The sequence below is a fragment of the Harpia harpyja genome, chromosome 12, assembly GCF_026419915.1.
Source record: "Harpia harpyja isolate bHarHar1 chromosome 12, bHarHar1 primary haplotype, whole genome shotgun sequence".
NCBI lineage: Eukaryota > Metazoa > Chordata > Aves > Accipitriformes > Accipitridae > Harpia > Harpia harpyja.
The window spans coordinates 13019495-13046735 of NC_068951.1; the positions used below are offsets into that span (position 1 = coordinate 13019495).

At 49.7% G+C, this 27241-nt stretch overlaps 2 protein-coding genes across 5 annotated transcripts; one reads left to right on the forward strand and one right to left on the reverse strand.

Moving 5' to 3' along the window:
* Window positions 1–855: 855 nt before the first annotated feature.
* TRIM50 (tripartite motif containing 50) lies at window positions 856–5360 on the reverse strand. Of its 3 annotated transcripts, XM_052803179.1 has the most exons (6): window positions 4956–5360; window positions 3949–4044; window positions 2833–3063; window positions 2474–2496; window positions 2066–2190; window positions 856–1769 (listed from the first exon to the last, which is right to left on the reverse strand). In XM_052803179.1, the coding sequence occupies exons 1-6, from the start codon at window positions 5358–5360 to the stop codon at window positions 1162–1164; spliced, it is 1488 nt and encodes a 495-aa protein (XP_052659139.1). In that variant the 3' UTR covers window positions 856–1161. The 3 variants fall into 3 exon arrangements, with proteins under 3 accessions (XP_052659139.1, XP_052659140.1, XP_052659141.1); XM_052803180.1 differs by lacking the exon at window positions 2474–2496 and having other exon boundaries at window positions 2066–2219; XM_052803181.1 differs by lacking the exon at window positions 2474–2496 and having other exon boundaries at window positions 2066–2185; window positions 2808–3063.
* A 2613-nt stretch (window positions 5361–7973) lies between these two features.
* On the forward strand, window positions 7974–27212 carry FKBP6 (FKBP prolyl isomerase family member 6 (inactive)). 2 transcript variants are annotated; one of them, XM_052804563.1, is made up of 8 exons: window positions 7978–8215; window positions 9540–9629; window positions 10077–10279; window positions 11595–11714; window positions 12776–12970; window positions 13294–13403; window positions 16419–16509; window positions 26732–27212. In XM_052804563.1, exons 1-7 carry the CDS (start codon window positions 8008–8010, stop codon window positions 16495–16497), a joined length of 1005 nt encoding a protein of 334 aa, XP_052660523.1. In that variant the 5' UTR covers window positions 7978–8007; the 3' UTR covers window positions 16498–16509; window positions 26732–27212. The 2 variants fall into 2 exon arrangements, with proteins under 2 accessions (XP_052660524.1, XP_052660523.1); XM_052804564.1 differs by lacking the exon at window positions 11595–11714 and having other exon boundaries at window positions 7974–8215.
* Window positions 27213–27241: the final 29 nt, after the last annotated feature.

Below are 27241 nucleotides of genomic sequence, written 5' to 3' on the forward strand. Positions count from 1 at the left end.
TCGAAACCCTCCCAGCCTCGCCTGGCGTCATAGACCAGTAACGCGGGCAAGACTGACTCCAGGGACGCCCGGATCCACCGACCCACAGCGAGAATGCTGCAAAACTGGAGTTGTGTTGCACAGTTGGGCTACGATTAGTAATCGGTGGCATGGGTGCTGGTGGTAGTCAAGTAGTCTCAGACCTGAAGGATTGAGGGGTACGAGAACCCCGTGTAAAGGCATGTTCGGGTGCCCCAATTTGCTGGGGACACCTCATGCACGGGGATAAATATTTTCCCCAGTAACGGTATATTCTGTGTCCTGGTCTCTCTCAGTCAGCATGGGCTGGTTGTGAATTTTGGTGACGAGCCTGAGGAACAGGTCCCGGGTGACTCTTTGCGGTTAGCTGGAACAACTCGCCAAGGAGCGGCTGGAGAGCTGCTGCCGGGCTGTGTGCAGGGCGGCCGAGCTGGTCAGGCCAAGCTCCCGGCTGTGTCCGGATGTCCAGCCCTGCTCTCCTCACACTGTCTTAGCCCATGGCCCCAGGCACAGTGTCCCACCCAGGCAGGCTCTGTGTGTGGTTCCCCATGCCAGTTCACATCCCGGAGGAGCTGGAAGAGGCACTGCCCCGGGCAGGCTGCTGTCCTCCCACTGGGGACTGACGTCTGCTGCCTGGCAAAGGGCTCTCTGCAGCTGCTTCTTCAGCTCCTGTTTTCCCCTCCCAGCAGCCCCTCATGCCTCCGCAGAGCACTGCGGCTGCCCGCTCAGCTCCAGCTGCGGTTGGTTCCTCAGACACAGCACCAGTGTTAGCCAGCAACCAGCTCACCTAACACAAATTCTATTTATTCAGAAGAAGGACATGCCAACAAAGACCCCGGACGCTCATGGCTCACGCTTTTGAGGCAGGCGCTCCTTTCCATAGAGAGATCTTCACAGGCCAGATGTGTTTTAGGCTTTTGGGTCAGCCTGCCAGACTGGGGATGGGGATTCAGAGATCAAAGCTGACATTTTATGCTCTTAAGAGGAGAGGGGAAGGACCCTGCTCTGCTGCCGAAGCTTACTCTGCAGTACCACAGCTTCCGCCTCAGGACAACCCTGCAAGCAGCGTGACTCCCCTCTGCTGCAGGCCATCGGGACTTGGCCACAGCCCTCCCTGGCCACAGCCTCATCCCGCTGGCTAGGCTATGGCTTCATGGGTTCCTCTGGGGCAGGATGGTTGTATGGTGCCCGGGAGTGCTGCCTCGCGGCAGGTGCAGGCAGGATGATGGGAGGGGAGTAGGGCCCTCGCTCCGGCCAGCACAGGTCCACAATGGGGTAGAGCTGGCCCTGGAACTCCGCCTGGAAGGTGTAGATGGGGCTGAGCTCATCAGGGTTGTCAGCATTGTAGAAGGTCAGCTCGCCCTTCTCGTAGTGCAGGTAGATGCCAATGCGCTGGGGCCGGGTGGTCAGCGGCAGGGTGGCCCGCGGCGTGCTGAAGGCCTCGTAGACCTTCCCTTCCTTCAGGCCGATGAGCCATACGCCGTTCTCAGGAGACTTGCTCAGCTTTCCTTTGCGGCTGACTGTGCCCTTGATGATGCCCACACGCCAGTGGTTCCTGGTGCCCACAATCACCTCCCAGTAGTGCTGGCCGCAGGAGAAGCCCTTGCAGGTGAGGATGCAGTTGCTGGAGTTGAAACGCTTGGGGTTGCTGTCCCGGCGCTGGTAGAGCCCACACTGCACCACCGTGTCGCCCTTGAAGAGCTCCAGGAGGGGATGTGCTGTCACCGGGTCCAGTTTCAGCGTCTCCGGAGCTAGAAGGAAAGCATGCATGCTCCAGGCATGCTAGCAGGCAGCAGTCTGGCAGACCCCAACTCAGCCCTGAGGGCTGGCACTGCTGAACTTCAAGCAGCTGGACTGTTATGCCAGAGCAGGCTGCTACCAGCACGAGACACAGCCAGCCACTGCTCCAGGAGCTCTCCTGGGGATGAGGAGCGCACAAGCAGAGAGCAAGACAGAGACTGGGGCAGTGTGATGCTGGCTGGGCAGCCTGTCCCACGCACCAGTGAGCCAGGGCACCTGGCGTGCTGCCAGCAGGGCAGGTCAATACCTGGCAGGACGCGGCGGTGCAGGCGCTTCCACACAGTCATCTTGATGTCATCTTGGTGGAAACACGGCTTGAAGGACACGGGGCTAAAGATGCCATCACTGGGGTGCAGGCTGGGGAGCTCTGACCTGGAAAGACGTGGGCAGCTGTGACGCAGCTGATGGGGACGGTGTGTGACCTGTTCTTACCTGGTTGCCATGTATGATGGAGCCACTGGTGTCTCACCAGCTGCTCTTGCCCTCTTCTAGGGCTGCAAGCGTGGCTCTGGCCGTGGCTATCCATCACAACAGCAGTGTCCATGCGAGGCTGCACCAGCGATGCTGAGATGCCCACTGGCCTGGGACCTCTAGCCCTGGTGCGGAGCACTGCCATCCCCATTGATGCTGTTTGCTGCTGGGTCCCACCACTCACCTGAACTGGGAGGAGCTGTATTTCTGGAAAACACAAAGACAAAGTCAGTGGTGGGAGACTGACGGAACGGCAGCTCCTCTGCGTGGTCACAGCTGTACACATCTATGCCCTGGGCTGGAGAGGCCAGGGCTCTCCTCTCTTGGGAGAGCTAAGGGCATTGCCTCTCATGGAGGGCAGGTCTCTCCCATTGGGCAAAACCCTGGCTGGACAGAGGGCACCTACATCTCACTTCTCGTGGTGTCCCAGCTATGCTTGGTGAGGTACCCACTGCCCAGGACAGGGCTCAGGGCTATGAGCAGTGGGCTGAAGGCTGGAGAGCGTGCCTGACTGTCACTGCCTTCACTATCGAGCATGCTCACCCGGATGAAATCAAGCTGGCTTTCATTGCTGAGTGCCTCCAGAGAGCTTTGCATCTCCTTAAGCCTCTGCAGGGTGTCTGACGTCTGCTTGACCTGGGACTCAATGGAAGTGATGAGCTGGGCTGCCTTCCCCTCAATGCTCTCCAGGAAGGTGGCCTTCTCCTCATCGATGTACCTGTGCAGCTCCTGGAACTCCTTCCGGATCACCCACTTGAAGACATCTGCCTCGTTCTGCAGGGAGACAGCAAGCAGCTCTGCAGGGCTGCCTTGCTCCATCCCCTTCACCTGCTTTTTTGTTTCAGAGATGCCAACAGCAATGTCAACGTGTCCCACCAAGCCTCCATCCACTGGCTTTCCAAATAAAGACCAGCTCTTCACAGCAAGCTAGATGTTGTTTCATCCCGCTGTCCTCAGCTGCTCACCACCATGGCACCCCTGCCTTATGCCTCTTCTCCCCCAGATTTTGGTTTCCTGATGTCACAAGCAGCTTCATCAGAGCCTTGAAAGAGCTCTTGGCTCCCTCTGCTCCCAAGGAACAACCTGTGTCCTGGGCTAAGGGGGAGAAGAGTACAGCTCCACTTTCATTTGGGTTGAGCCTTTCTGAGGAGCCCCACTGGGAAGCTTTAGCCTCAGAAGGAATGCCAGGAGGTCCCTTGGAGACATCTACTGTGTGGGAAAAGGACACGCAGCTAAACCAGGCATAAACCCAATGTGAAACCAATGGCATTGCTCTGACTAGGAAGCCTGCTCCAAGGGGGGGTCCTTTTCACCTGTTATCTCCCCACCTCCAAGGACATTCGGTCAAACCAGCTCTGACTGCTGATCCTGCCAGGACGCTCGGTGAGGGTTATGTCACCCCTTCCGAAAACAGGGCTGTGCCACCAGAGAGGGCTACGTCACCCTTCCCAAAACCAGGTCTATGTTTAATCTGAGAGAACACGAACTTCAGGGAACAGGGTGTAAGATAAGCCCTGTCTGCTATCCCAGGGAAGGGAGAAGAGAAGGAGAGGAGTAGAGGATGTGAGCTGGGGAGACCCAGGAGCAGAGGTTGCTCCAGGGGCTGCTTGGGACACAAAGGACTCAGGGACAGAGGCTGCCTTGGCACATGGCACTCACCGTGATGCGACTTTTGTTGTTGATGAGCTTGTTGAAGTGTTCATCCAGGTTCCTCTTGTACTGGTGGACATCAGTCAGCAGTACAGACAGCTCCTCCTGAAAAGACAGCACCTCTGTGGGAGGGACCTCTCTGGCAGCCTCCTTGATCGCAGGTAGTGCTTGTCAGCCCCATGAGGAACAAATGGCCCTCAGAAGCCATGTTCTCCTAAGCTTTCTCTAAGCTTTCTGGGGCCCTGCACATCCTGCTGATCTTCACTCTCTTGATCTAGAGGATTTGGGGTTGCCAGAGGCAGGAGAGCACTCAGAGCATGGCCCTGATCTGGATGCTGCTGACCAAGTACTCTTTCCAGGAGCATCAGGACTCTGCTCCCATTCCTGACCTCGATATCTCACACCCCGTGGTGGCTCTGCACCAGGCAAGCAGGTGGCAGCCAGCCGCAAGCCAGCACCAGGCCAGCGGCACCCTCCTAGCACCAGTGCCGGGAGCCTCGCTGGGGCAGGAGCACTTCTGGTGCCTCCTGCTTTTATCTCCCCGGTGCCAGGAGCGGAGGGGCCGGGTGGCCCTGTGCTTTTCCATTCCTGGGGCTTTCATGTGATGCTGGGCAGGGGATGCCAGCTGTTTACTCTCCCTGGCTGGGGCTCCTGTTTCCCTGCCTCCCTGCTCTCTTGCGGCACCTCACCTCAGCCTTATCTCCAGACTCTTTTTGATGGTATTTGGAAACAGTCTTGAAAGGCCACGCCGACACTCCCTGACCCCCGGCTCTCCCCATTGCGGTGCAGCCAGCGAAACTGTGAGTCCTCTCAGCCAGGGACACACTCAGCCTGAGAAACAGCTGCCCCCCAGCTCCAGGGACCTTGCCCCACATCTGGCTGTGCCATGGGACCGTGCTTTCCACCCTGGCATCATTTTCAGCCTGTCCCTTGAAGGAAAGGGGACATTTGGCCAGCAAGCACTGCAGGTGGCCTAACCCCCACCCCAGGAGCCCCGCCTGGCTCTGCCTGCCAACCTTCATCCGGCAGTATGTGGTAGAGATGGGGGTTATCTTGTGCTGGCGGTGGTTGCCAATGGTGCCGCACAGCCCGCAGATCACCTCTTGGTCGGCCTCACAGAAGAGGCTGAGGGGGTTGTTGTGCATTGGGCAGGACTCCGGGGTGGGCTCTGCCTCGCCCCGGCTCTGCAGTGCCTCGATGACGCGGGCTAGTGTGACGTTGGGTGGCGAGGCGCTGCAGTCCACAGTTTGGCGGCACACGGGGCACAGGAACTGCCCGTCCAGCTCTCCGGAGAGTGACACCACGCAGGACTTGCAGTACGAATGCCCACACTGCAGCATCAGGGGGTCCTTGAAGACCTCCAAGCAGATGGGACAGAGGAGCTGGTCCTCCAGCTCGTCGATGCTCATCCTCCGAGCCATCCTGCCAGCTTCCCACACAGCAGCACAGACCTGGCCTGGGAAACACAGGTGGGAGATCAGTCCTGTTCAAGAGCAAGATAGACATGAGCGAAGATGGAGAGGGGGTGAAACGGAGAAACACCTCCACTCCCCAGCAGCAGTGCAGACAGTTGCAAACTCATCATTAGGCTCCACGCAAAATCTGAGATGCTTATTTTAACCCGCAATGGGTTTGGGCTCTGGAGACGTGAGACCACACCTGGCCATGCCTGCTGGATCTGCCTAAGGTGTCAGAAGTGACCACCAAGCTGTTCCCATCTGGGGCCTTTGCCTGGCAGGGGTGTCAGACTGCAGCCCACCTCAGAGGAGACCTGCCTGTGTGCCAGGGCTGGAGTCAGAGCCAAGAGGGATTTTCTGCTGAAAATTCCATTATTGACCCTGGCCTGTATGAATTCCTACAGATCTCTTTGGGCTTATTGTCTTAGTCATGGACATCCTCAGAAAGATTGGCATTAGCCTAAGTGATGCATCTAAGCAAAAGCAGAAAGAAATCATAAAAAGCATGTTTATCTAGAAGACAGGGACAACCACCACAGGGTAAACACCTGTGAGGCCATATTTGACCGATAAGATGGTGGGGAAGCTGAGCCACAGCGTGCAGGGCTGCGACTGCAGCTCACCCCCTTGAAACACAGCGCAGTCTCTGGTCCCTGCAGCACTCCACGCTCTGGGCCAGCACGCCCAAGAGACACGAGCCCAAATCCCAGCCTCTCCCGCCAGTCCTGGGGCTGCAGGTGGCCAGCCTATTTAACAGCTATAAGGTTCGTGCAGCATTACCTCCCATGCTGTTCCCAGCACTGGGGGATATAACCACCAAGATCCTGGGCAAGTCAAAGACATGACCTGAAGTTGAAGAAAATAAACCTGAGGTCAGAGACTTGGTAATTTCCCCGGGGAAAGGGGAAGCTGTGACCTTGAGCTCAACTTTTATCATACGTTGCTATAGGAGCTTAGTGAATCAAGGAAAGCTCGACTGTCAGCCTGTGACCCATCAGACACCACGGGACCCCACACGGGGGAACCAGCTTCAGCTGCTCCCTCTGCTCACACAGAAACACCTCCCGGCGACCCGAGTAACAGCCTCCCGCTTACCACAGCACTCACGCACCCTGCACAGCTTCCTCCTGGCTCCGGCTCAGGCTCCTCCGCTCGTCCCAGTTCACCGAGCCCAACAGACGTCACTTGGCTTCTCCTGATTGAACTGAAGATTTTGACCTGGTCAGAGGGGCAGACGAGGCAGGTGGTGGGACCGGCAGCCCCTCAGCGGGACAGGGAGCTGAGCCGCTCCCCTCCTGCAGCCTCAGCCCTGCCAGGGATGTCTCTGCTCGCCAGGGAGAAGCCAGGCAGCCTCTTGTCCCCCTCTCCTGCTCTGAGGACAGCGTCACACCCCCGTGAAGGGCTGCCCACCGCCCCACCGCACAGGTACGGGCACACACATCATATGACTGTGTGGGCAGGAGCCTTGATAAGAGCCGGTGGTGTTTGCTTCCCTGGGCAGCCAGTCTCCCCGAGTCCTGCTGGGCTTTCACTCATCTGCGCTGCTTGGGACTTTGGAAACATTTTCACCAAAAGACTTCCTTACCAACTAAAGCTCTTTTTTGGTTTAAACAGTATTTTTTTGTTGTTTGAAAACCTTTCATTCTTTTAAGACCAGAAGGAACCCAAAGTGTCACTCCTCCAGTGTGGGGTGAGGCACGTGTGTTTTTGCCTGACTATGCAAAAAATGGTTTCTCGTATAATTATCCTTGGTTCATGGATGCATTTGGCTTATGGCCACCCTGGTGGCTTCCCTCTTGGCATCGCCCAGGGGAAGCTGGGGATGAGGGAGGCTTCTCAGCCAGAGGGCCCAGCTTTGGGCAACCCTCTAGAGGCCATGGGGTGGGGGAAGCGGAAACGGAGGTTAAAGGATTAGCCCGGGGCTTCCACCTCAGCCTCATGCTGAAAGCATTGGGTCTTTGGGCCGCAGTAAACCAGGAGGGTGCAGCACCCGTTCCCCGAGGGGGGCTGGCAGGTGAGGACAGGCCACGGGGATGTCCCTCCCTCCATCGAAGGAGCCTTTCCTGCAGCCACGGCAGCACCCAAGCCGAGGTATCCCAGTCCACAGGCTCAGGTCAGGGGAGCGGGCCCGGGGCCCGTGGCTGCAGCACTGGGGCTGCTGCGGGTGCCCCGGGGTGGGGGCAGTGCGGCCCCCGGCTGCGAGCAGACACGGCCCAGCGGGACCATCCGGGTCTCCCTAAGGGAAACAATGCTCGGAAGAGGCTGCTTTCCCCCGCAGGCCCGGTGGGAACAGCGGGTAGCCGGCGGAAGGCAGCGGCAGCCGCACCCGTGGGCAGGGAACGAGGCGGCTGCGCAGGCCCAAGTCCCCGACGGGCGAGGGCGGACTACATCCCCCAGGGTGCACCGCGGCGCCCCATGACACCTCCCTCGCCCATTGGCCTATAGTTGCGCAGAGGCGTGTCCCTCCCCGAGAGGCGCCGGCGCGTGGCTCTTAAGCAGCGTGTCGGGATGAGGTCGTTCCTCGGAGCGTGATTGGCTGAAGGCGCAGGGTGTGGTGGGCGGTGATTGGTGAAGAGGGCGAGGGGCGAGGCAAGGCGAGGCGCTGCAGGTGATGGTGGGCTGCGGCGGGGCTGCGGGCGAGGCGAGGCTCGGGCCCCAGGGGAGGCTGCACCTGGCGGGGCAGGCCCCGGCTGCGTCCTCCTTCCGGTACCTGGCGCAGACCCGGGGCCTGCGGGACCTCAGCGGCGATGGAGGCGTGCTCAAGGAGGAGCTGCGCCCTGGCACTGGGCAGGCCGTGCCCCCGGCCGCCTCCGTGGCAGGTACTGCCGGGGCTCCAGGGCCTGCGGTGCTGAGCAGGCCGAGGTGCCCGTGCGGGAGGCTGTGTGGCAGCGGCTGGGCAACCCCCTGTCACGGGGCCCAGCCCAGTTCTCACGCCTTCTCCCGGGCTGTGTGTCCTCTGTTCCCTGCCGCCAGCCACGTGTCCCGCAATGGGTGCTGTGTGAGCCAGCAGCCTGGCTCCCCAGAGGTTTTGGCATACTCTGTGGTAACATTGTGCCCTTCTTCATGGGTACAAACCTGCAGGGTCCACTGACCGTCTCCGGAGCAGCTTTCTTTGTAAATGGCAATTGTTAAATTTAATCTGTTGTTAGCAGAACTAAGAAAACCAAAAATCCCTGGAAGCGTAGACTGAAGTCAGGGTCTCGTGCTCGTCTATGTCATTCACGTCTCGGTGCAAGGTCCTTGCTTTGATCTGTGTGGCTGGGCCTGAAGCATGTGCTGGAGGAAGTGGAGAGGGCAGAACCTGTTGTAAAAGATCCCCTGAGCCTCTAATGTTGAGGTGCTTGTGGGTGGCAGATCTGAGTGCTTTGGACTTTAGCATGAGATCAGAACAAGAACTTAAAAGTGCTTATACAGTAGTATGTCTTTCTGTTTCAGAGACTGTCTGCTCTCCTTATCAGTATTTTAGCACTTGGAATACTCTGTTTAACTTCTTGTGGCTGACAGATTAAATGAAAGGGCATCTTGACCTTGAGAAAAGCAGGCTTTCCAAGTCCCACCTGTGCTCACAGTACAGAGAAGAAGTTTGAAGCTGAAAGTGGTTCCTGAAGTGCAAGGGCCTGGTGCCGTGTCAAGGGAAGCCCATTATACTGCGTTTTCTAACTAAGTGAGAACTGGAGTTACGCATACAGCGCCCAGGAGAGTGGCAGAGCTTGGAAGGATTCATTTTCCTGTTTGTTTCTCTTTCCAGGGCTCCAGCTTTGGTTAGGAAAGGCTTTGTTACATATTTCTGCAGACAATTGGGGCATTTTAATTGCTACAGCTGAAGTTTCCAATTCTTAAAAACACAAAATCACATCCCTTAATTAGATAGGCATCAGGACTGTGAAGCAGCTGCATTTTCTGGTGATGATGTTAAAACACAGTCAACACCACTTGGCTACTGGGATGTGATCAGGTTTTTGGTACAAAACACAGGGTGGTTTGTGCTGCCTCTGCTGTTCTACAGCAGAAGGAAAAAAGAAAAGCAGGATAAAAGGGTGGCATTGCAAAACCAACTCCCAGTATGCTCCTGATGGTACTGTTACTGGATATGATATCAAACTCTTGCTTTTTTCTTCTGACTCCTTGCTTTGGGCCCCACAGTGAAGTACTCTGGATACCTGGAACACTGGGATGAGCCCTTCTGCACAAACTACTATAGCAAGTTTCCTGGGCTGATGAAACTTGGAAAAGGTAAGTTTGAGCCAAAAAGTTTGTCCTGGGACTCGGGGTTGTAAAGACCAGCCCATTAGGACATGTCAATTTAAATGCTGTTTAGTATCTTTAGGTTATTTGAAACCTTTAAAACTTGTTAATGGAGTCCAAAATCCTGATTCACACGGGGGATGGTCAGTCTGGAACTGGTCACTCGCTGCCCCTCTTGACTGTTAGTGGCAGTGGGGGTGCTTGTCTTAGTGTTTTTAGATCACCGGAGAGGAGACGTTGCTGTTCACTGTGTGCTTGGTCCCACAGCAGTCTGCCTTGATAATCCATAACAGGGGGCAGCTGACCATTGTAGCTGCTGAGATATGAGCTACCAAGGATTTTTTTCCTCCAGGCTTTAGGACAGATTGTTGTTTGGTGTCTAAGGGGGTTTCCGTGTGTGTGATTCTTATGACCTTCCAAATCTTGTTGTGACAGACATTACGCTGGGGGGCCTGGAAATTGGCCTGCTGACAATGAAGAAGGGAGAGGTGGCAAGATTTGTCTTCACACCGGATTATGCCTATGGGCGTCAGGGCTGTCCTCCTCTCATTCCCCCGAATGCCACAGTCATGTTCGAAGTGGAGGTGCTGGACTTCCTAGACTCGGATGAATCTGACACATTCTTTCAGTTGACTGCTGTGAGTTGCCTTAATAAGGTTTGAGACCTAAATCTGGAGGCTAAACCTCTGTTGTCTTTTCTTCCAATTGCTGTGGCTCATGCATTACATATGTTTAGCTTAATGCAGGTGCAGTTATCCAGACACTGGGCTGCTAGCTCTGCTCTGATACAAACACATGCCCTTTAATGCTGCCTCTGCATGCCTTGCTCTGTTTGCAGTCCCGTGCAGAGGGAGAAGCTGGGAGCTGCCTTTGTTTGCTCCTGTGTGCTGGAGCCAGTGGAATGACTTCCATTTATTTTTAGCTTTATAAGAAACCTCATGGTTTCACTAGAGGGCACCAGCTTCCAGGAATTTTTCTGAAGGAACAGTAATGAGCTGTCTGTAAAAATGCTGTTCAGGCTGAAGTGTCCAAGTGCCCCCCCCCCAGCCCCCACCCTTTGTCTCTGCTTCTTGGCTGCTCTCCCAAGTGCTCCTTCACTGTTGGCTTTCCTCCCTAGTGAGTTACAGTGTTATTGTTAATTCCCCCTTTTCATGTAAAGGGCTTTGGACTGTGGTTGTGGGTCAGTGAGTGGGGCACAGGCAGCAGCAGCACTGCTAGGGGAGGCTCTCCTCATTCCCTCCTGCTGCTGCACAGGCCATTTTTTCCCACACATAGCCCTGTGAGCAAACCACACTTGTTGTAAGAGCTTACTCCCCTTGCTAGTTGCCCACCCTTTCTGACTAACTGACCTCTCTCTGTGAGCTGGTTCAAACTAGCAAACCCAGGAGAAAACCTGTCCCTCGATTTGTTTTTTTGTGGTTTTTTTTTTTAAATCTTTTTTTATTATTGTTGGGGGTTTTTTTGTTTTGCTGGTTGGTGTCTTGTGTGGGTGTCAGGCTGGTCCCGGAGCTGGCCTGAGGCAGCCATGCTGGGTGATGCTGAGCCATTAGAGCAATGAAGCCTTTTGATCAGCTTCACCTTTTGTGCCAGCAATAGCATTTGTGTTAACCGTCTGCTCTGTGCTAAGCAGATGAGAGAGTTGGGCAGGATTTAAGAACAAATTCCTCCTTTTTTTTTCCCCTCCTCTGGAGTCCTTTTGGTCCTGGTGAGCTTCCTAACCTGGTTGGTAGCACTCTTCACCAGGAGTTACCAGCACAAGAACAGTGACATGTTTCAGCCAGGCAAAGGGAAATGCTGTGTGGTGGTGTCCTGGCTGGACGCTGCAGGGGCCTTGACAATGGCCTGGCTCCTGCTCTGTGAATAGAAGGGGACTGACTGTGCAGGACTCTCCTGTCTGAGCTGTCTGCTTGTTTTCTTTTGTTTGAGCTGAAATTCAGGTATTTCTTTATACAGGAACAGCAGGATACATTTCCGCTACAAAAGGTGTTGAAAGTGGCGGACACGGAGAGAGAGTTTGGCAACTACCTCTACCGTAAGCGGCACTTCGAGGGCGCCAAAGACAGATACAAAAGGGTATGACACCAGAAAAAAATGTCTTCCATTGTGTAAAAGCTGTGAAAGCAGTGGTTATTTAGCTCACCATACCAAGTACAATTTAGAGATCAAATAACTTCGTTATATTTTCCAGGCATAGTTTGTTACTTAAGAACAGATCTTAGACACCTGCTTTTGTGTGAGCAACAGTGGTAAATGAAGGAGAGGGTTGGCAGAAATAGGCAGAATGCTTTTCCTTCAGGCTTGCTCTCTGTGGGCTCTAGCCGAGACGGAAGAGTACGTCTCAGCAGCTGTGTGAGCCCTGAGCAGTTTGTGTGGCTGACTGCTGAACCAGAGCCTTTCAGGTCAGTTTTTGCTGGGTGATGTTATAATAGAGCATGGCCTTGTATTGCAGCAGTGTGCTGATTAATGCTTTGAGAAGGAATTTAGAATCCCTTTGGTCTGGAAACAGGTATCACTGGCACACTGGGCACTCTAACATTTTTAGCCTTCCAGTTGGGAACCACAGAGTAGTTGAGGTTGGTGGGAGCCTCTGGAGGTTGTCTAGTCCAGCCCCCTGCTGCAGGAGGTTGCCCTGGACTGTGTCAATTCAGGTTTTGAACATCTCCAAGGATGGAGATTCCACAACCTCTCCAGGCAGGGAAATACTCAGTTATTCCCAAACTGGAATGCATCTGCCTTTGCATCTGTTCCAGAGATAGAGAGGTTTTATGATATTTTTTTTTCTTCCTTCCATTCAGTTGCTTTTTCTTGGTATTTTTGTAACAAAAATAATTTAAATTGCCTTTCTCCCTGTAAGATTTCTCTTCCATCTTTGTCCTTAAAATCTGAGTCCTGTGTGTAATTTTTCTTATTCTGCCACTTTCAAGTTCTTTGGTAGGTTCCTAAACCTGTACTCTTATGGCTGAGCTGGCTAGTCATACTGATAATGCCGTGCAGTATATTTAGAGTTTTGATTATTACTATTTTTTAACTGACCTAAGTAAGCAGAAACATGGTTGTAGCTGTCTGATGAGATGGATTTCTCACTTGCCGTAACAGATTTGTTGTGCACTAGTTTTTTTTCCCTGTCTCCTCAGGCGTTCTCCATCCTTGGTCGCAGCCCTTCCAGTGAGGCAGAGCAGTGTCTGATCAATGCTTCCAAGTTGCTGGTGCTCCTGAATCTCTCTCTCACTTACCTGAAACTGGAACGTCCTGCCCAAGCTTTGGCATATGGGGAGAAGGCCTTGGAGATTGACCAAAGAAATGCCAAAGCGCTATTCAGGTGTGGCCAGGTGGGCAAAAATAAATTCCTCTGGTAGCTACATCAAGGAATACCCTGGCCTGACTGACCAAGAGAACCTTGAATGAACCAAGGAGAACCACTGAATTCTGGGCCAGGCCTCCTAAGCTGCTGCAGCAGTTGAGGTGGTTTGTCTGCATCTGACCTCTTAGAAAATCTGGCCCTGTAAATCTGTCATGCAGATCTTTTCATGGGGGATTCCTGAGCTACCTGGATCTGTCTCAGAAATGTTTGTGGTTGCACATGTTTGAGTCCTGAAGAATGGCAGTGAGTCTGTATTTATCCTGCGATGCCTCTGTCTTCTTTCAATGGCAGGCTTGTCTCTGCATGACAGAATACGAAAAAGCCCGGGATTTCCTGGTCAGAGCTCAGCATATACAGCCGTTTAACCACGATATTAACAATGAGCTGAAAAAGTTGGCAAGGTGAGAGAACTCCTTTCCATCCCTGTGGAAGAGAGAGTGCTTAGGCTGGAACACCCACTCAAAGATATTTAAAATGTTTAAAAAAAAAAAAAAAGCACAAAACTATTGGGTTAGTAAGTGACTTGGGAAAATGCAGGAGGTTTCTCTTAGTGTGGAGACAGCTGATGCAAACATTTTGCAGACACAGCGGTTACAGGTCATGGGTAAGAAGCTGAGAGCACCCGCTCTTTCTGTACAGTTTCTCTGGGGGGATGTGTGTGTTATGCTTCTTGTGAGTAGGTAGGTCAGGGTGATGACAGGGAGATGGGGGCTGCTGAGATGCCTCAAAACCAATGAAATGCAGTAGGCTAGTGCTCAAGCTGATATTGTTCTGGATTAGTAAGTATGATTTTCATCCCCTTTAAGATGTGTTGGTTAGTTACAGCAGCTCTTTTGCACTGCAAGTGCTTCAGTGTACAATGTTACAAATACTAATGTTTGTTAAAAGTGAATTTCTTGCTGTCTTGGAGGTAGTAAGTGAGCAATCCTGAAGGAAAACTTTCCCTTCGCCCACAGGCTGAGTACAGGACAATCCTGCCAGCTTTAGTCATGCCCTAGCCCCACCAAAACATGACTAACGCTAGTCTCTCCCCTCATTCTGTTCTTCCCTTTGAAACTGGCAAAAGCACTAGCTGGTTCCCAAAAGTCTGTGCTGTACTTCTGGCACTGTTCACAGATGCAGAAGGCAATGCAGTCCCCAGCTTCAGAGATCACAAAGGAGCCCTTGAATACGAACCCTCTTTTGTGTGTTGCTGCTAGGCATTTGCAAAAAGGTTTGTAGGCAGCAGTAACATCTTCTATTAGAGTGGTTGGTGCAGCTGGAAAAGCCAGTCTTGTGGGCTGAGTGCCTTCACCAGGTAATATTTTGGTAGAGGGCTGTCCTTGAAGATCAGTGTCCTATATATCCACATCATCTTTAATAGTCTGTAATAACACCGAGTCTTCAAACTTGTTCTGTTACTTCTGAAGTACAAAGAACTTGAAGGTAGTATTAACTGCTGGTCTGGAAATCTGAAATAAACCACTTCTATTCATCCTGATCTGCCTCTGGGTATGTAGCTACCAAATTGCTAGGTGAGCGCAAGCAGTTATAAAATAGATCTGGATGGCTGGCTAGCTACTCTCGGAGGCTTGGTATGTGAGTAGTGTCAAAGACCTGTGGTACAGTGCTAGAAGTCCTGATTCTAGAAGCCTCATGTGTTCCCTTAGATTTGTTTGGAATATGTTGGCAGGTAAAAGAGCAATCTTGCTAATAATGTTGAAGTTGTGCTGCCAGGAAGCAACAAGGCATTCTGCCTTCAGGGAAGCAGTGGGCAGGCTTGTCTGCTCTGACTGGAGATAGCAGCATGTACAGCTAATGCATGTGTCAGTAAGCTGAGTACGCGTTAAATCACTCAGAGCTGTGTTGTCTGGGGAGTTTCTGCTTCAGTGCCAGCTAAAATTGGTGTATTTTTTGCTTTTACTATGACAAAGAGTGGAATTAGTATAAAATAGATGAAGACAATGTTATCGGGTGTTGTTAATTATGCCATACCTCAGTCTAGATCCTGTAATGTTGCCAAACTGCCTTGCCTGAGAAAACTCATAATGTGATCTGGCAAATGCTTCAGAAATGGAATAAGAATCAAAATCTTGTTCTTGGAGGCTCTTCACTTCCTTACCGAGTACATTTATACTTTGCAAAAAGGAATATAGTGTGTTAATCAACAGCTACCTTTTGCTGTCTAAAACAAAACTTTGAAAAGCATCTGTTTAACAGCTGAACCAGGTTCTTGGCAAAATTCACTTAACTGGAGAAAAACAGGGTGAGGGTTTTGTGGAATGTGTGACTGGTACCAGCTGCAGTGGTCTTGATGGTGCAAATTCTGCTGCTGGATTTGGCAGTTCTATTGGAAGGCTTGCATTGCATCAAATCCAGAACAAAATGGGGTTGTTCTGATACCTGCCATGAATCTATGCCTCCAAATGAGGGGCTCTTGGATTTCCTGCTGTGGCAGGCATGTGAGCATGCCATCCACAGTCTATGTGGGCATCCCTCATCTACTCAGTGTGGACAGTTGTGGCAACATCTGTCAGACTTAACAGAAGAGACTTGCGGTGCTGGGATTTCATTGAATGAAACACTTGGAGATTTTGGACACAGGTGCTGATGGTAGGGGGCTGAGAGTGCATTAGCCAGTGTCACACTTGTGCTGTTGCTGGTGTGTTGCAACATTTGCTTTTGACCTTATATGGCAGCAGATGCAGGAAGGCTGACCATGTGGGCAGCCATTGATCCCTGGGATGGTGCCCAAACTGAGTCACCCTCTGGCTCAGGGATTCCTCACCAGTGAGACCTTGTTGCTGGTGAGGTGAGAGCACAGGGTACAGAGGACACTGTGCTTGGAGAAGCAGTGATTAGAATGGAGCAGTCTGGGAAGCTTTTGCCATGCTAATGTGGTGCTGGCAGGGAAGTGAGAATGGAGGAGGAAGCATCTGCCCTGTCATCCACTTAGTCTGGACACAAATCCCTGCTGTCTCCTACCCATCCTCTGCCCAGATTCAGTGTCAATGGTAGATACCCTGGAGTAGGGTGCTTGGATGATGTCTCCTGCTAGGTGCTGAAGGAGCTCGCACAGAGTGGCACAAATGAGGAGACATGAAACTAGACCACAGGACACAGGTGGGGGTTCCTCTGCATTGTCACATGCTTGCCAAGCTGGTGTAGAAAGCATCTGGCCACCAAAAGTCAAATGATCTACTTAGCTAATAGTCACCAGCAAAGCAGAGACCCAAGGTCTGGGGATGTTTCCAGCTCTCCTTCCCTGACATGGCAGAAAGAAGGACTTGGAGGAGCTGCACCTTTGCTACCAGCACACTCTTATGTTAGGCTAATTTATTTATATAGAAAAAAAAATTCATATTTTCTGGTTGTGGCACTGACAGTTGGGTAGGCAGTCCACAGCCTGTGATGCCATGCTGTGCTCTACTTTGCAGCTGCTACAAGGACTACGTGGAAAAGGAGAAAGAAATGTGCTGCCGAATGTTTGCCCCTCTCAACTCTTCTTCTGGCTGACTGGAAATAAAGGTAATTAAGTTGTGAAAAAGGGTGGGGTCTCCCAAAACCTCTCTTGTGTCTGAACCATTTTCAGGTGGGGAACCTGCTTCTCTTCTGCGTGGGAGGATTTTGGAGGCAAAATGTAAGGTAATAGGAGTGTGTGGAGGGGAAAGGGCAGGATGTTGAGGTGAAACACTGCTACATATTTGGCTTGGGGAATCTCTCTTCTGGGGCAAGCTGGCGTGGGACAGGAACCTGAAACTAGCAGCACTTGAGTAAGTTTGGTTTTGTTGTTTCCTGTGCCGCTCATTCCAGCTATTCCTTGTCAGAGCCAGGGGGAGAAATAGCTGTGTAGTCTTGTTTCTCTGCCAATTAAAAGAAACAAAAAAAATTGTTCCTGTCAAACTTAAGAATTGGATTTCCTCCTCCTCTCCAGCACTCCTGTCTGGAGCTGTTGGAATGCCTTACTTCAGAAAAATCTAAATATTTTATTTCTGTTTTTTTTTTGAAATATTAAAAAACCTGTTTGTATAGAAAATTTCAGATAGATGTTTTGGACTCTTCAAAGCCTTAAATCTTCTAGCAAAATTGACAGGTTTATAAATGCACAAAGGCTCTTTGATCATTCTTTTTTTGTCAAAAACCTTTGCAGGGGTGCAAGGGGGAGTGGAAATCTTCACTGGTCTCTTGCCTCGGGGTAAACCCTAGGGAGAGAGTTGTGGAAAATGACAGCAGCCTTCTGTCAGAAAGCATCAGCAGCTCAGGGCTGTCAGAGTTTGCTGCCATTCTCTCATGCAATACAGGCAGTACCTCTTTTACTCGTAGAAAATGAGTATTGGCAGCCTTTCCATCAGTAGCAGTGCAAGTGCAGGGTGCCGGTCTGGTATTTTAAGATTGGCTCTTTTGTCTGTGCTTGTGAGGAAGCTTGGTATTTGAGGAGGAGGTTTGACTGAATGTCTGCTTCCTAAAGCAACACAACCCTCTTCTGGCTGTATGTGCCTCCCTACTGTAGTCTTCACGCCTCCTGCCACCCCTGAGCCCAGGTCTGAGCTGGGCATGTTGCTAAACTGCCTTGGAGCACGAATTCTTCTGCCTTGGGTTCAGGATGAGACTGATAGCATCTGTTAGCAGGTACCTACACCCAGGCAAGTAGCTGTGAAAGGGGATTTAAGACTGAGGAGCGGTCTTGCCAGCCTGTGCAGGATGTCTGTGGCTCTGGACTTGGCAAGGAGGCTCTGATTCTCCACTTGCTGAATTTCAGAGACTTGCAGTTTAGAAGCCTGTAGGACTTGGGTGTCGTATCTGATGGTAATATGAAGCAGTGCCTGACCTGGGAAGCTTCTTGTGTCAATCTGTGCATCAGCTGGCCCTGCTTCATGGTGGAAACTCTGAATGAATGTGGTGGTCTGCTGGGTCACCAGACAGGTCCTCCACGGGTAAGGTGGTGTGGCCTCTTGTTTCCCAGAAAGCAGCTTGGAAAGATACTGATTTCCACACAGTTGGTGTAATGGCACATTGCTATTGTTCTAAGTAAAACAGTGTCTTCAGTTAGTGGAGACTGACAAGTGCAAAGGGGAAGGGAAAAAGAGAAACCTCTGCTGGAGGCAAGCTTAAGGATTGGGCTGAACTCTTCATCAGCCAGAGTTTCTCCACTGACTCCTACTGATGCACTTGTACAGCACTTTCCTGGAGTTCTCCTGCCTTACACAGCCGATGGACAGCTGTCAGATAAAAAGAATTCTAACCTTCTTTGAAGTTGATTTTTAGTTACAGTATTAAGAATATACTAAGTCTTCCAGACAAACATAAATGACTGAGACCTACACAAGAATCTACTGTTAATTCATTGCAAGAAAAATCCCTTGCTGGAGGAGGTTCTTGCAGGGCAGGGCCTTGTGCTAGCTGGAGGTTGGTTTGCTGCTGCATCTTGCTTTAAAACTTCATTACTTATTCAGAGAGGAGTAAAGCAGTTCCAACTGGAGCTCCTGCTCTCTATCAGAGGCACTGCTAATTAGTCAGACTTGAGGCAGAACATTCTTTGTTTTTTTCTGACAACTTTGTACAAGTTCAGTTTAGGGTACAAGCTGTACTCTGTGAGTCTGGCAGGCCTGCTTCATCCTTTCTGTCTTAGGCATTGAGTGAGTAGATGGCCTGTGAATGCTGCCTGTAGCTCATGTTTAACGATCCAGTGGAATCGTAACAGTTATGGAAAACTTTCCTATATACCAGCTGGCAGGTGCTTGTTAAGCGTTGACCTGACCCGTTGTCTAGCTTACCAGCTAAATGACTCAGAGCTGTAGTTGTGGCATTTTCTCCCTCCTCAAACACCGCTACATCCATTCCTCTGCTTCAGAGCTCCTTCCCAGGTGGGTTTGCTATACCTTTTGGTGAGTTCTGCAGTGGTTGCCCTGTTACAGGGACAAATGCTTCACTTCTCTGTACTGAATAATCCAGGGCTGTGTTGTATGTCAAACCCAGACATACTTGAGTATCTTCATTCTGCCTGGTATTTCTGTATCTCTCTGACTGTAGAGTCCAGTTCCTTTAATTGCCGCAAACATCTTGCTCAGAGCACATTTTCTGCCTTTTTAACAGTGTTTCAGGTCGGAATAAATCTTTTCTTTGGTGAAATGCAAGGCCACTTGTGATACTTCCTGGAGGAATTCAGAAATACTCAGGGGGAGAAATAGAAGCACAAACACTTTCTTAAATCCATCCTGCTGCAGTTCCTTCCAAACGCAGTGGCTTGGGTCTCATGCTTGCCCCTCTTTGGGTTTGGGTTATTTTCCTGCCTCTGTACACTTTGTGTGGTGCAGACATGTTGAGCCAGGTTACCTGGGATGTGTGTAGCTCAAAGTTGTCCTCAGTGTCCCCTAAATTGCAGGATGGATGGGATGAGGACTGCTGGCTTATTGGAGCTTTTTGTTCTTTCTTGTTTGAAAGACCCAGCAGGGAAAAAAGTGATTTCTTATTGTTGTATTGCTGTGGTCTTTCATGATAAGTTAATCATCAGGTGTGGGGACAAATTGCCTAGAAATGTCTGGATTCTAGTAGAGGGTCCTTGGTGATAGTTTTATCCCAGAAATATAAGTCTCTGAGCTTTAAAAAAAAATATAAAATTTAAATTTTTAAAATTTAAAAAAAATATTATAGGTGGGCCAAAGTTGAAAGCTTGCCTCTAATGTGTATCTCAGCTCAGTACACAGGGGAAGTGGTCTCAGTAGTTCAGAGCACACAGGGAAGTATTCCAGTGAAAACAAACAATGCTGAAATTATGGCAGGAAACTATGACTCTGAGGTCAAACTTGAGATTGCTATGAATAGCAGAGTATAGCAATCCTGAAGCCATTAATTGGTGAGAATTGGCTGCAGAACTGGGGCTGTGTCACCCAGTGGTAGACTACCAGTTGTGATAAGCTGTATGAAGTATAAGTAAAAATATTTTGTTAACCTTGATGGGTAAAAAGGCAAATTGGATAAACCTACACCGAAGTAGGTAGTGACCAAACCGATTTTTGGATGGGAGCCTGCTGCAGGTGCCTGTGACTCATAGGCTTGGGTTGTGGTTGCAGCTTAGTTGTGCTGGTAGCTGAGGCACAGAAGTCCCCAGTGCTGCTTTTGGTCCTTGTGGCATTGCAGACAGTGGTAAGCAGCTCTCCCCAGGCTCCTGCTAACCCAGGCAGAACTGGCATGCCTGACCACCAGTCCTGCTGAACTGGGGTGCTCCAGACTTTCTCTCTGAACTAGTGGAAGAAATGTCTTTATCCTATCTATTTCTCTTAGTCTTAAATCTGAGGATTTTAAAAGATCATGCCTTACACAGCAAAACAAAGGGCCCTTTTCCATGCTTTACTGCTATGTGCTTGTTCTTCTAGTCCAGTTTATTGGAGGAGTGCTGAGTGTAGACAGCTGTAACTGTGCCCATATGAAGAATCATGTATCCTCTTGGACTTGGAGGATGTTGCCACCTCTAAAGAGCAAAGGATGTTTTTCACTGCCTGATTATTTCAGTGACATCTCATCCGGAGCAGACATGCTCAATGACGTAAATTGCTGCGCGTGGACATGGGCCAGCTGTGGCCTGGCTGTGCCCATGTATCCTACCTGCACAGGGGTCAGTGTTGCTAAATGTGGGTGTCCCTGTGTCTCACTGCTTGGGCATGGCACTGCACTGAGGACTCTGCTACCGAGACAAGGCATCAGAGCCTGTAGCAGCACTCAGAGCAGAGGGGAGCTGGAGAACAGCAGAAGATACCTTCGACACACAGTTGGGAAGAAAAAAAACCTTGATGATGGTGGTGCAAACCATGCCCTGGTGGCTGATGTTTTGGTGGGCCTCCCATGGGTTTGGTGGGGGTTTTGGGGTTTTTTTTTGCTTATTCCACAGTCTCTACTTTGTTCAAATGAAACTGCAAACTTTTAATGACCTGATACCCTAGGCTTTCATGTGAGATGCTCTTCTGATTATGAGAGGATGCTGGTCAGGGTCTTGTGAGGCCTGCCAGCTTTCTGTTCCAGCAGAGTGAGCAGTGAAACACTGACAGACTTTAGAATAGTTTAAAATACTCTAACTGGGCATTGTAGTAGCTGTGATGATACAGACAGCTGAGGTTAACAAAGTAAGTGCTAAGTGCCCTCAAAAGTGTTCATTGTGGCTTTGGGAAATACTCCTCTGCTTGTGAGCTGTCAAGCATTGTTTACCAAGTGCAGCCCCATAATGGGGTGTCCTTTCCATCAGCAGCAACGCAGAGTGGCTGATGGGATCAGGGGCTACATCACTACCTGAACAGCACCAGGGCAGGGATTGCTGTGTCTAACACGGTGGCAACAGCACTTTGCAAAAAGACAATGTTTATGGTTGTTAGCACCAAGAGGCAGGAAATACTAACAAGGGCCTCAGATTTGGGGAATGCTGCTTTCAGAAAGCCTTTTTGCTTAAGATGCAGGGGGTGTCTTGGCACTGCAGTGAGTTGGTTTGCAGAACTGCAGAGTTATTTCGAGTAAGGGTAGACGTGACCTTCATGTGCCTCTCCCACTACCCACCCTGCTTTATCAGGGACCTGTTGATTTGACAGAATGCTGAGTATTATGGACATGAAACTTATCTGAGCTCTTGAAGGACTGGGAGCTGTTATAAGGATCAGTTTCAGCCCAGACTTGCTGGATGAAGTCCTTTGTGAGTCAGAAGTGTGTGTTGAAGAGTTCATCCCTTCTTTCACCTTCCCATAATTGTCCCTCTTGTGAGACCTCTTGCTCTCTGAACAATTGTTTTGTTGCTTTGTCTGGGTGCTGTTGTAAGGGGCTTTTTTTAGAAATGGTTGGGAAAGAGCTCTGCTTTCTGTTTTTCCTTTTTGCTTTAGGTATCCTTGTCCTATCACAGATCTGAGCAGACTTGACAGATTCTTCTTCCATCATCTCAGGTTCAGGATGGTAGTGCATGTCATCAGCATTCAGGGTCTTTGGAGTTGAGACTTGTTAAAGATCTCTGGAGAATTCATCCTGCCACTGAGCTGTCTGTCTAGCATACAGGCAGTGCTTGAAACTGGCTGTGGATCCTTTGCAGAGCTGAGGATCATGACAGATTGACTTGCAAAAAAAAAAAACTCCTGAGAGAAAAGTGTATAAGCGCGGATCTTCAGATGGCAATGGAAGTTCACATAGCTTGGTTATATAAATGAGGAGTAGTGCATCTGCTCCTTGCACCTTCATCTGTGAATTTGGACATTTGGTGCACCTGTGATGGGGTAGTCAGAGCCTGCTCAAGCCTTCAGATGTGGGGAGTCTCTGAGCATCTGCATGCTTGTGTGCTACCACACTCTGAAGGTAGGCTTCACAGCCATCTTGGCCATAAAAGTGAGTCCACTTGAAGCACTAACAGCTGGACATCCCCAAACAACACATTAGAGAGAGAAACGAGGGTATGGCTGACTGCAGAATCACTTCTGTAGGTAGCAGATATGTGGTACCCTAATTAGGTAATTATCTGAAGGCATGTTGCATGCTCAGAGACGGGCTCCCTGGGATGGCGATACGTCGTGTTCTCTCTAATAATTGTCCGGATAAAACCACAATAGCCTGGCGTTGTAAATTGCTATTTCTTCTCCTTGTATCAGGGTGGATTGTCCAGCACATCTTGTTATCGGCTAGCTGATAGCACCCTAGTTGTTGCTGGGCTTTCTTCTTGCCATTTAGGAGAGCTGCAGCCTGTCAGTAACCTCTCATGGGGTCCATGTGGTGCGTTTCAGGAGGAGCTTTTTCACATGCCGGTAGCAGTGGTTTTCTGCAGGCTGAGATTCCCGAGTAGCAGTTTCTTTTGGGCTTGTTGGGGTTTGAGTGAAGAGCACTCCTCAGGCAATTGCCATTCAAGAAGGTTTTAGCTCCTTTGCTGATCTGTGCTCCAAATGTATGCACATTAACATCTATTTTTCCAGCGTGCTCATGTGGAGCTGTGGTGTAAGATGTACTGTATCCTTCTGACTACCAAGTCAAAACTTTCCTTCCTTTCTTCTCCATGGTCAGTGAGAATCCTATTTAAAGTTGAACAGAAGTGTTGAAAAGAAGGCATTCTGTTTCCCATAACAGACATGTGGAGGCTACATTTCTCTGAACATCCATTAAAGGCACTTCTCTGGGATGTAAAAGCCAGGCCAGCCTTCCAGGCTGCCCTGCAGAAAGCTGATGACTTGATTACTTCTCTTGAGGAGCACTCTTCTCACTGAGGGTTATCTCAGTGCAATGCTGTTGGGAGATGCTGCTTCAAAGTATGGGTGTAATGAGGGCTGAACTGGCAAGAGCTACGGTTTAAGTGCATGCTTCTTACCTTCCAGTTTCATCGTGCTTTGATGAAAATTTTACCTGCTGTATTTCGTGCCTACATGACACTTCCCTGCAGCCGTGCTAGAGATGGAGGTAGGAAAGGCGGAGCTAGGGAAGAGGCAGGAACAGTTCTTTATGCAAGAAAGCAGCTTAAACAAATTTTAAAGCCTTAGTTAAACATTAACTGTTAATTATGGCTTTAATGCAGAGTAAAGGTGACTGTGAATTATAAATGACCTGTGACCTGGCATGTTGCTTACTGTAAATTGATGATCGAGTGCCTTGTCTTTCTGAAGCATGAATTAAAATAGCTGGTACCAACAGACTTCTATTTGAACTTCAAAGTGAGCATGTGCCTTGCTGGTTTTTGTGGCAGAGTTGCTGCCAACCTGCTGTTAAGTGAAGGAAACAAATATTGGAGCAGAGTCCTGGTTGGAGGCCACTGTTCTCCTACGTGCAGGAGCAGCAAATGCTTTGAATGCAATCCAACTCTCTGCATCTTCAGGGCCGTGTGTTTCCCCTCTACTTCTCTTTTGGTTGTGTAGCCATTAGGTAGAAATGAAAGAGATGAACTGATCAAACACTTCTTGAAATGGCTTTAGGGTTTCAGTTTGAATATTTTTTTAATTAGCTCAATGTAAAGACTTTAGTACTTCAAATAACAGCCATGAAACCAGAAGACTCAGAGTTTGATCCTTTGTTTTTATGGTGCACAAGAAGTCTCGGTAGCTGTTGGTTTTATACCCAGCTAGACGCTCCAAACCACAACAGCCAGTGGAAACATCAAGTGATTATCTTTTAAGCATGCCTATCAGGGACATGTAAAATGAAGTGCTGTGTGGAGATAGGATTAGACTGACTAGCAGAGTAGAAGTCAGTTGCATTTTAGCAGGAGCAAAGATGCTTTTTCTCTAATAACATGCAGAACACTATAGCACATCAATTATAATGATTTTTTTCCGCTACAGAAACCTTTCTTTGATTGTCCTAGTTGCTAGAATTTTGTGCTGTCAACTGGAGAAATGATTTAAGCATTTCTATCTCTGATTCATTTTCAAAGATAACAGATCAGCTGAAGTGTCCTCCAGTAGTTTTCCTTCTTTAGAAACTTCTCCCCCTTCTCCTGGTTGAGGGAGATACTAGAAAGCTCTGCCAGCCTGAAGCTGACTGAATATCTTGTGTTACAGTGAACCTCATTGATGCCCAGTTTTGGAAGGTTTGACAATAGAAGGTGGCCTGTTAAATAAGGCTGTAACATGGGATTTTGTGAGTCTGGGTGAACTGGGACAGTGACTCTACACTGACTTGTTACTGTGAATCCTAGTTTGTGCTAGGCCAGAAGTCTTTACTCTTGTGTTTCTGGCAGTCTTGAGAGTTGCTCAACTGTTTTGTGCTTTTCTTATCCCAAACTTGAAATGGGGGGCAGCCCTTGAGAGAGGCACATTGTCCTGTTTCAGACTCATAGTTTTCTGGCAGGATGGCATTTGAGTCATGGGTTTTGTGTGGCTCTGAGCATACAGACTGACTAAAACTCAGCTTCTTCAAGGTCATCGGAGGAAGATGAGTAATCTGGTCGACCTCATAGCTAACCCTGCTCTGAGCAGGGTGTTGGACTAGAGACCTACTGATGTTCCTTGCAGCCCTAATTATCCTGTGATCCTTTCAAGGCTATATATATAATGAATGAGGTGTGGATTTTGAGCATCATGTGATGCTTTATCTTCTCATCCTTTAATCTGCAAAGCATCTGTTTTCCTCACAATTACTGCTTTTTTTGCCTTGTAGTTAGCAGTCTGTAAGTCGATACCCTCTAAGGAGCAGGCTTCCCCATTTTGCTACTAGTAATTTGATTTACATTTGCAGAGATTGCCATTGCAGCTGAGCCAGCTGAGCAAGCTGTCGTGGCTACGGCTGCTGAAGGAGTATGAAAAATTGGTTTGAGCTCCTGGTGTTCTTGAGCTGGGAGAAGGTAGGGCATCTTTTGAAGGTACCTCCTTTGATCCTCAGAACTTCTGTAGGAGACAGATAATGGGTTATCTTCTAGAAAGCTTTCCAAGGATTTTTCTATAATTTTTTTTCCTTCTGCTAGTCATCCTACGGATGACAGAGGGAGAAGGCTGACTTTTCAGCAGTGTTTTGGTACCATCTGCACCCTGACAAATCAGGGAAATATCCTCTCTATCAATATCCCTCTGTATCTCAGAGGTGCCACCTCTGAGCAGCAGCACCATGAGCAACAGAATGTTGAAATACGTTAACAGGCACATCAGAAAGCAGCGTGAATATGTGTGCTGAGTGTATTTTATCCCAGGTGCTTAATGGCTTTGGGGCCAAGAGGGAACTCTACATTGTGCTTGTGTGCACCACAGCTCCACCACAGATCTTGCAGTGTTAGACCAGCACTTGAAATCCAGCTCAAACAGCTTGCAAGTGTCAGGGAGGAGAAGGTGCTGGCTCTGTCTGCAGGTGGAGAGGCAGAGGGAAAGCATGGCTGGGAGAGGTGCTGAAGGAGCAGGTAAGCTTTTGGCAGCAAGGTCAGTGTAGCCATGTAGAAGGTGAGGCAAGTGATCCAAGTCCTGATCAGTGACCCAAGAGGTTCCCCTTTGACATAGAGGGGGGTTGGGAAATAATCACAGCTTAGAAACAGTTCTGGTTTATATCCAGACAAAACTGACCCTATGCCTAGATACTGGTTTCCTTCTAGTGAAGCTCTCATGACCCTAAAGAGGGGGAGGGATGGGGGCTGCAGAGGGGAGAAAGGCTTTGGCGTCACCTTCTCAGTGTGTGCCAGGACTCCAAGAGGACCCAACTGCAAGTGAGGGTGATGGGGCAGGAGGAGCTAAGAAAGAACAAAATGCTGGGGCTGGGAGTACTTTGTGATCCATTGCTGGTGCCACAGTGGTGCGGCCAGGCCTCTTGGTGGTTGTGCCCTACAAACGGGAAGGGGGTGTGGGCAAGGGGGGAAGATGGGAGCAGGTAAATATGGTGAGAAGCAATAGAAATCTCAGATGAGGAGAATGGTGGATCTTCTAGGAGGCACAGGACTATCTGCCAAAGGCAAAGAGTAAGTATCCAGGCACTGGGTTTCCCAGAACAGGGTTGGAAAAACACAAGTGATGGGTAGCATGGATGACCCTGTACAGGAAGGGAGGTGGTATGTAGGGTGTTCTAAGGGTTTCTCTGAGGTGGACTTGCTAGTTTTGAGTTCTTGAAGGAAACTGAGTATTAAGTGACAAGTCCTATGTGAGGAAATTGAATGAATTTTATGGGGATTTCACTGTGCCTGTTTCACTTGTGCTAATCCACAAATTCTGGTTGTTTCTTTCAGGGCCACTGCAGATGTGTGCTAGTAACAATTGACCATTTAATACTAAAATGGAATAAAACGTACAGATGATCCCTGTGGGACACTGACTGTGGTATTTTGTTATCCTAGGACCTCACCAGCTGACAAAAAGAGCTGTTCCTTGGACAGGAAGAAGACCTGCCTCTGGGTACATGGAGGTCTCAGCATCGCATCTGTGTTTTGGGAAAAGGGGCAAGTGCACTGTCTTGTTTTGAGAGTGTGAAGTGGAGGTTCTGTGTTTATACACAACCTGATTTTCCTGAAGTTGGTTTTGTTGGCCATATTCCGAGGCTATTTCCAGAAGAACCAAGTCCTGCTGTAGGAGAGAGAGAAAGGCGTTCCCTCTCTTCTCCTGCACAGTCTTTGAAGAAAACTTGCCTGACATCCTACCTCTTGCAGGTGTTGGGCTGCTTTTAGGGAATCTGTAAATGGGAGTAGGATGCCATGAAGTTTTGTATTGTTTATACAGGTTGTTCTTTAAAAAATTGTTTGGTATCTTTGTTCTGAGAAAATAAACCAACCTGAGAACTAATGCTGGCAGGACTTTTGCACAATAAACTGGCAAGAGTGATTAATGTCTCTTTCAGTGTAAGGAACTGG

Coding starts and splice junctions, on each gene's coding strand:
- TRIM50 (XM_052803180.1), bottom strand. CDS start 5,360: ATGGCTCGGAGGATGAGCATCGACGAGCTGGAGGACCAGCTCCTCTGT. Junction 3,064..3,948: donor ACAACAAAAGTCGCATCACG/GTGAGTGCCATG, acceptor GTCTCCCTGCAG/AACGAGGCAGATGTCTTCAA. Junction 1,770..2,065: donor GCACCGCCGCGTCCTGCCAG/GTATTGACCTGC, acceptor CTTTCCTTCTAG/CTCCGGAGACGCTGAAACTG.
- FKBP6 (XM_052804563.1), top strand. CDS start 8,008: ATGGTGGGCTGCGGCGGGGCTGCGGGCGAGGCGAGGCTCGGGCCCCAG. Junction 11,715..12,775: donor CCAAAGACAGATACAAAAGG/GTATGACACCAG, acceptor CTGTCTCCTCAG/GCGTTCTCCATCCTTGGTCG. Junction 13,404..16,418: donor GAGCTGAAAAAGTTGGCAAG/GTGAGAGAACTC, acceptor TCTACTTTGCAG/CTGCTACAAGGACTACGTGG.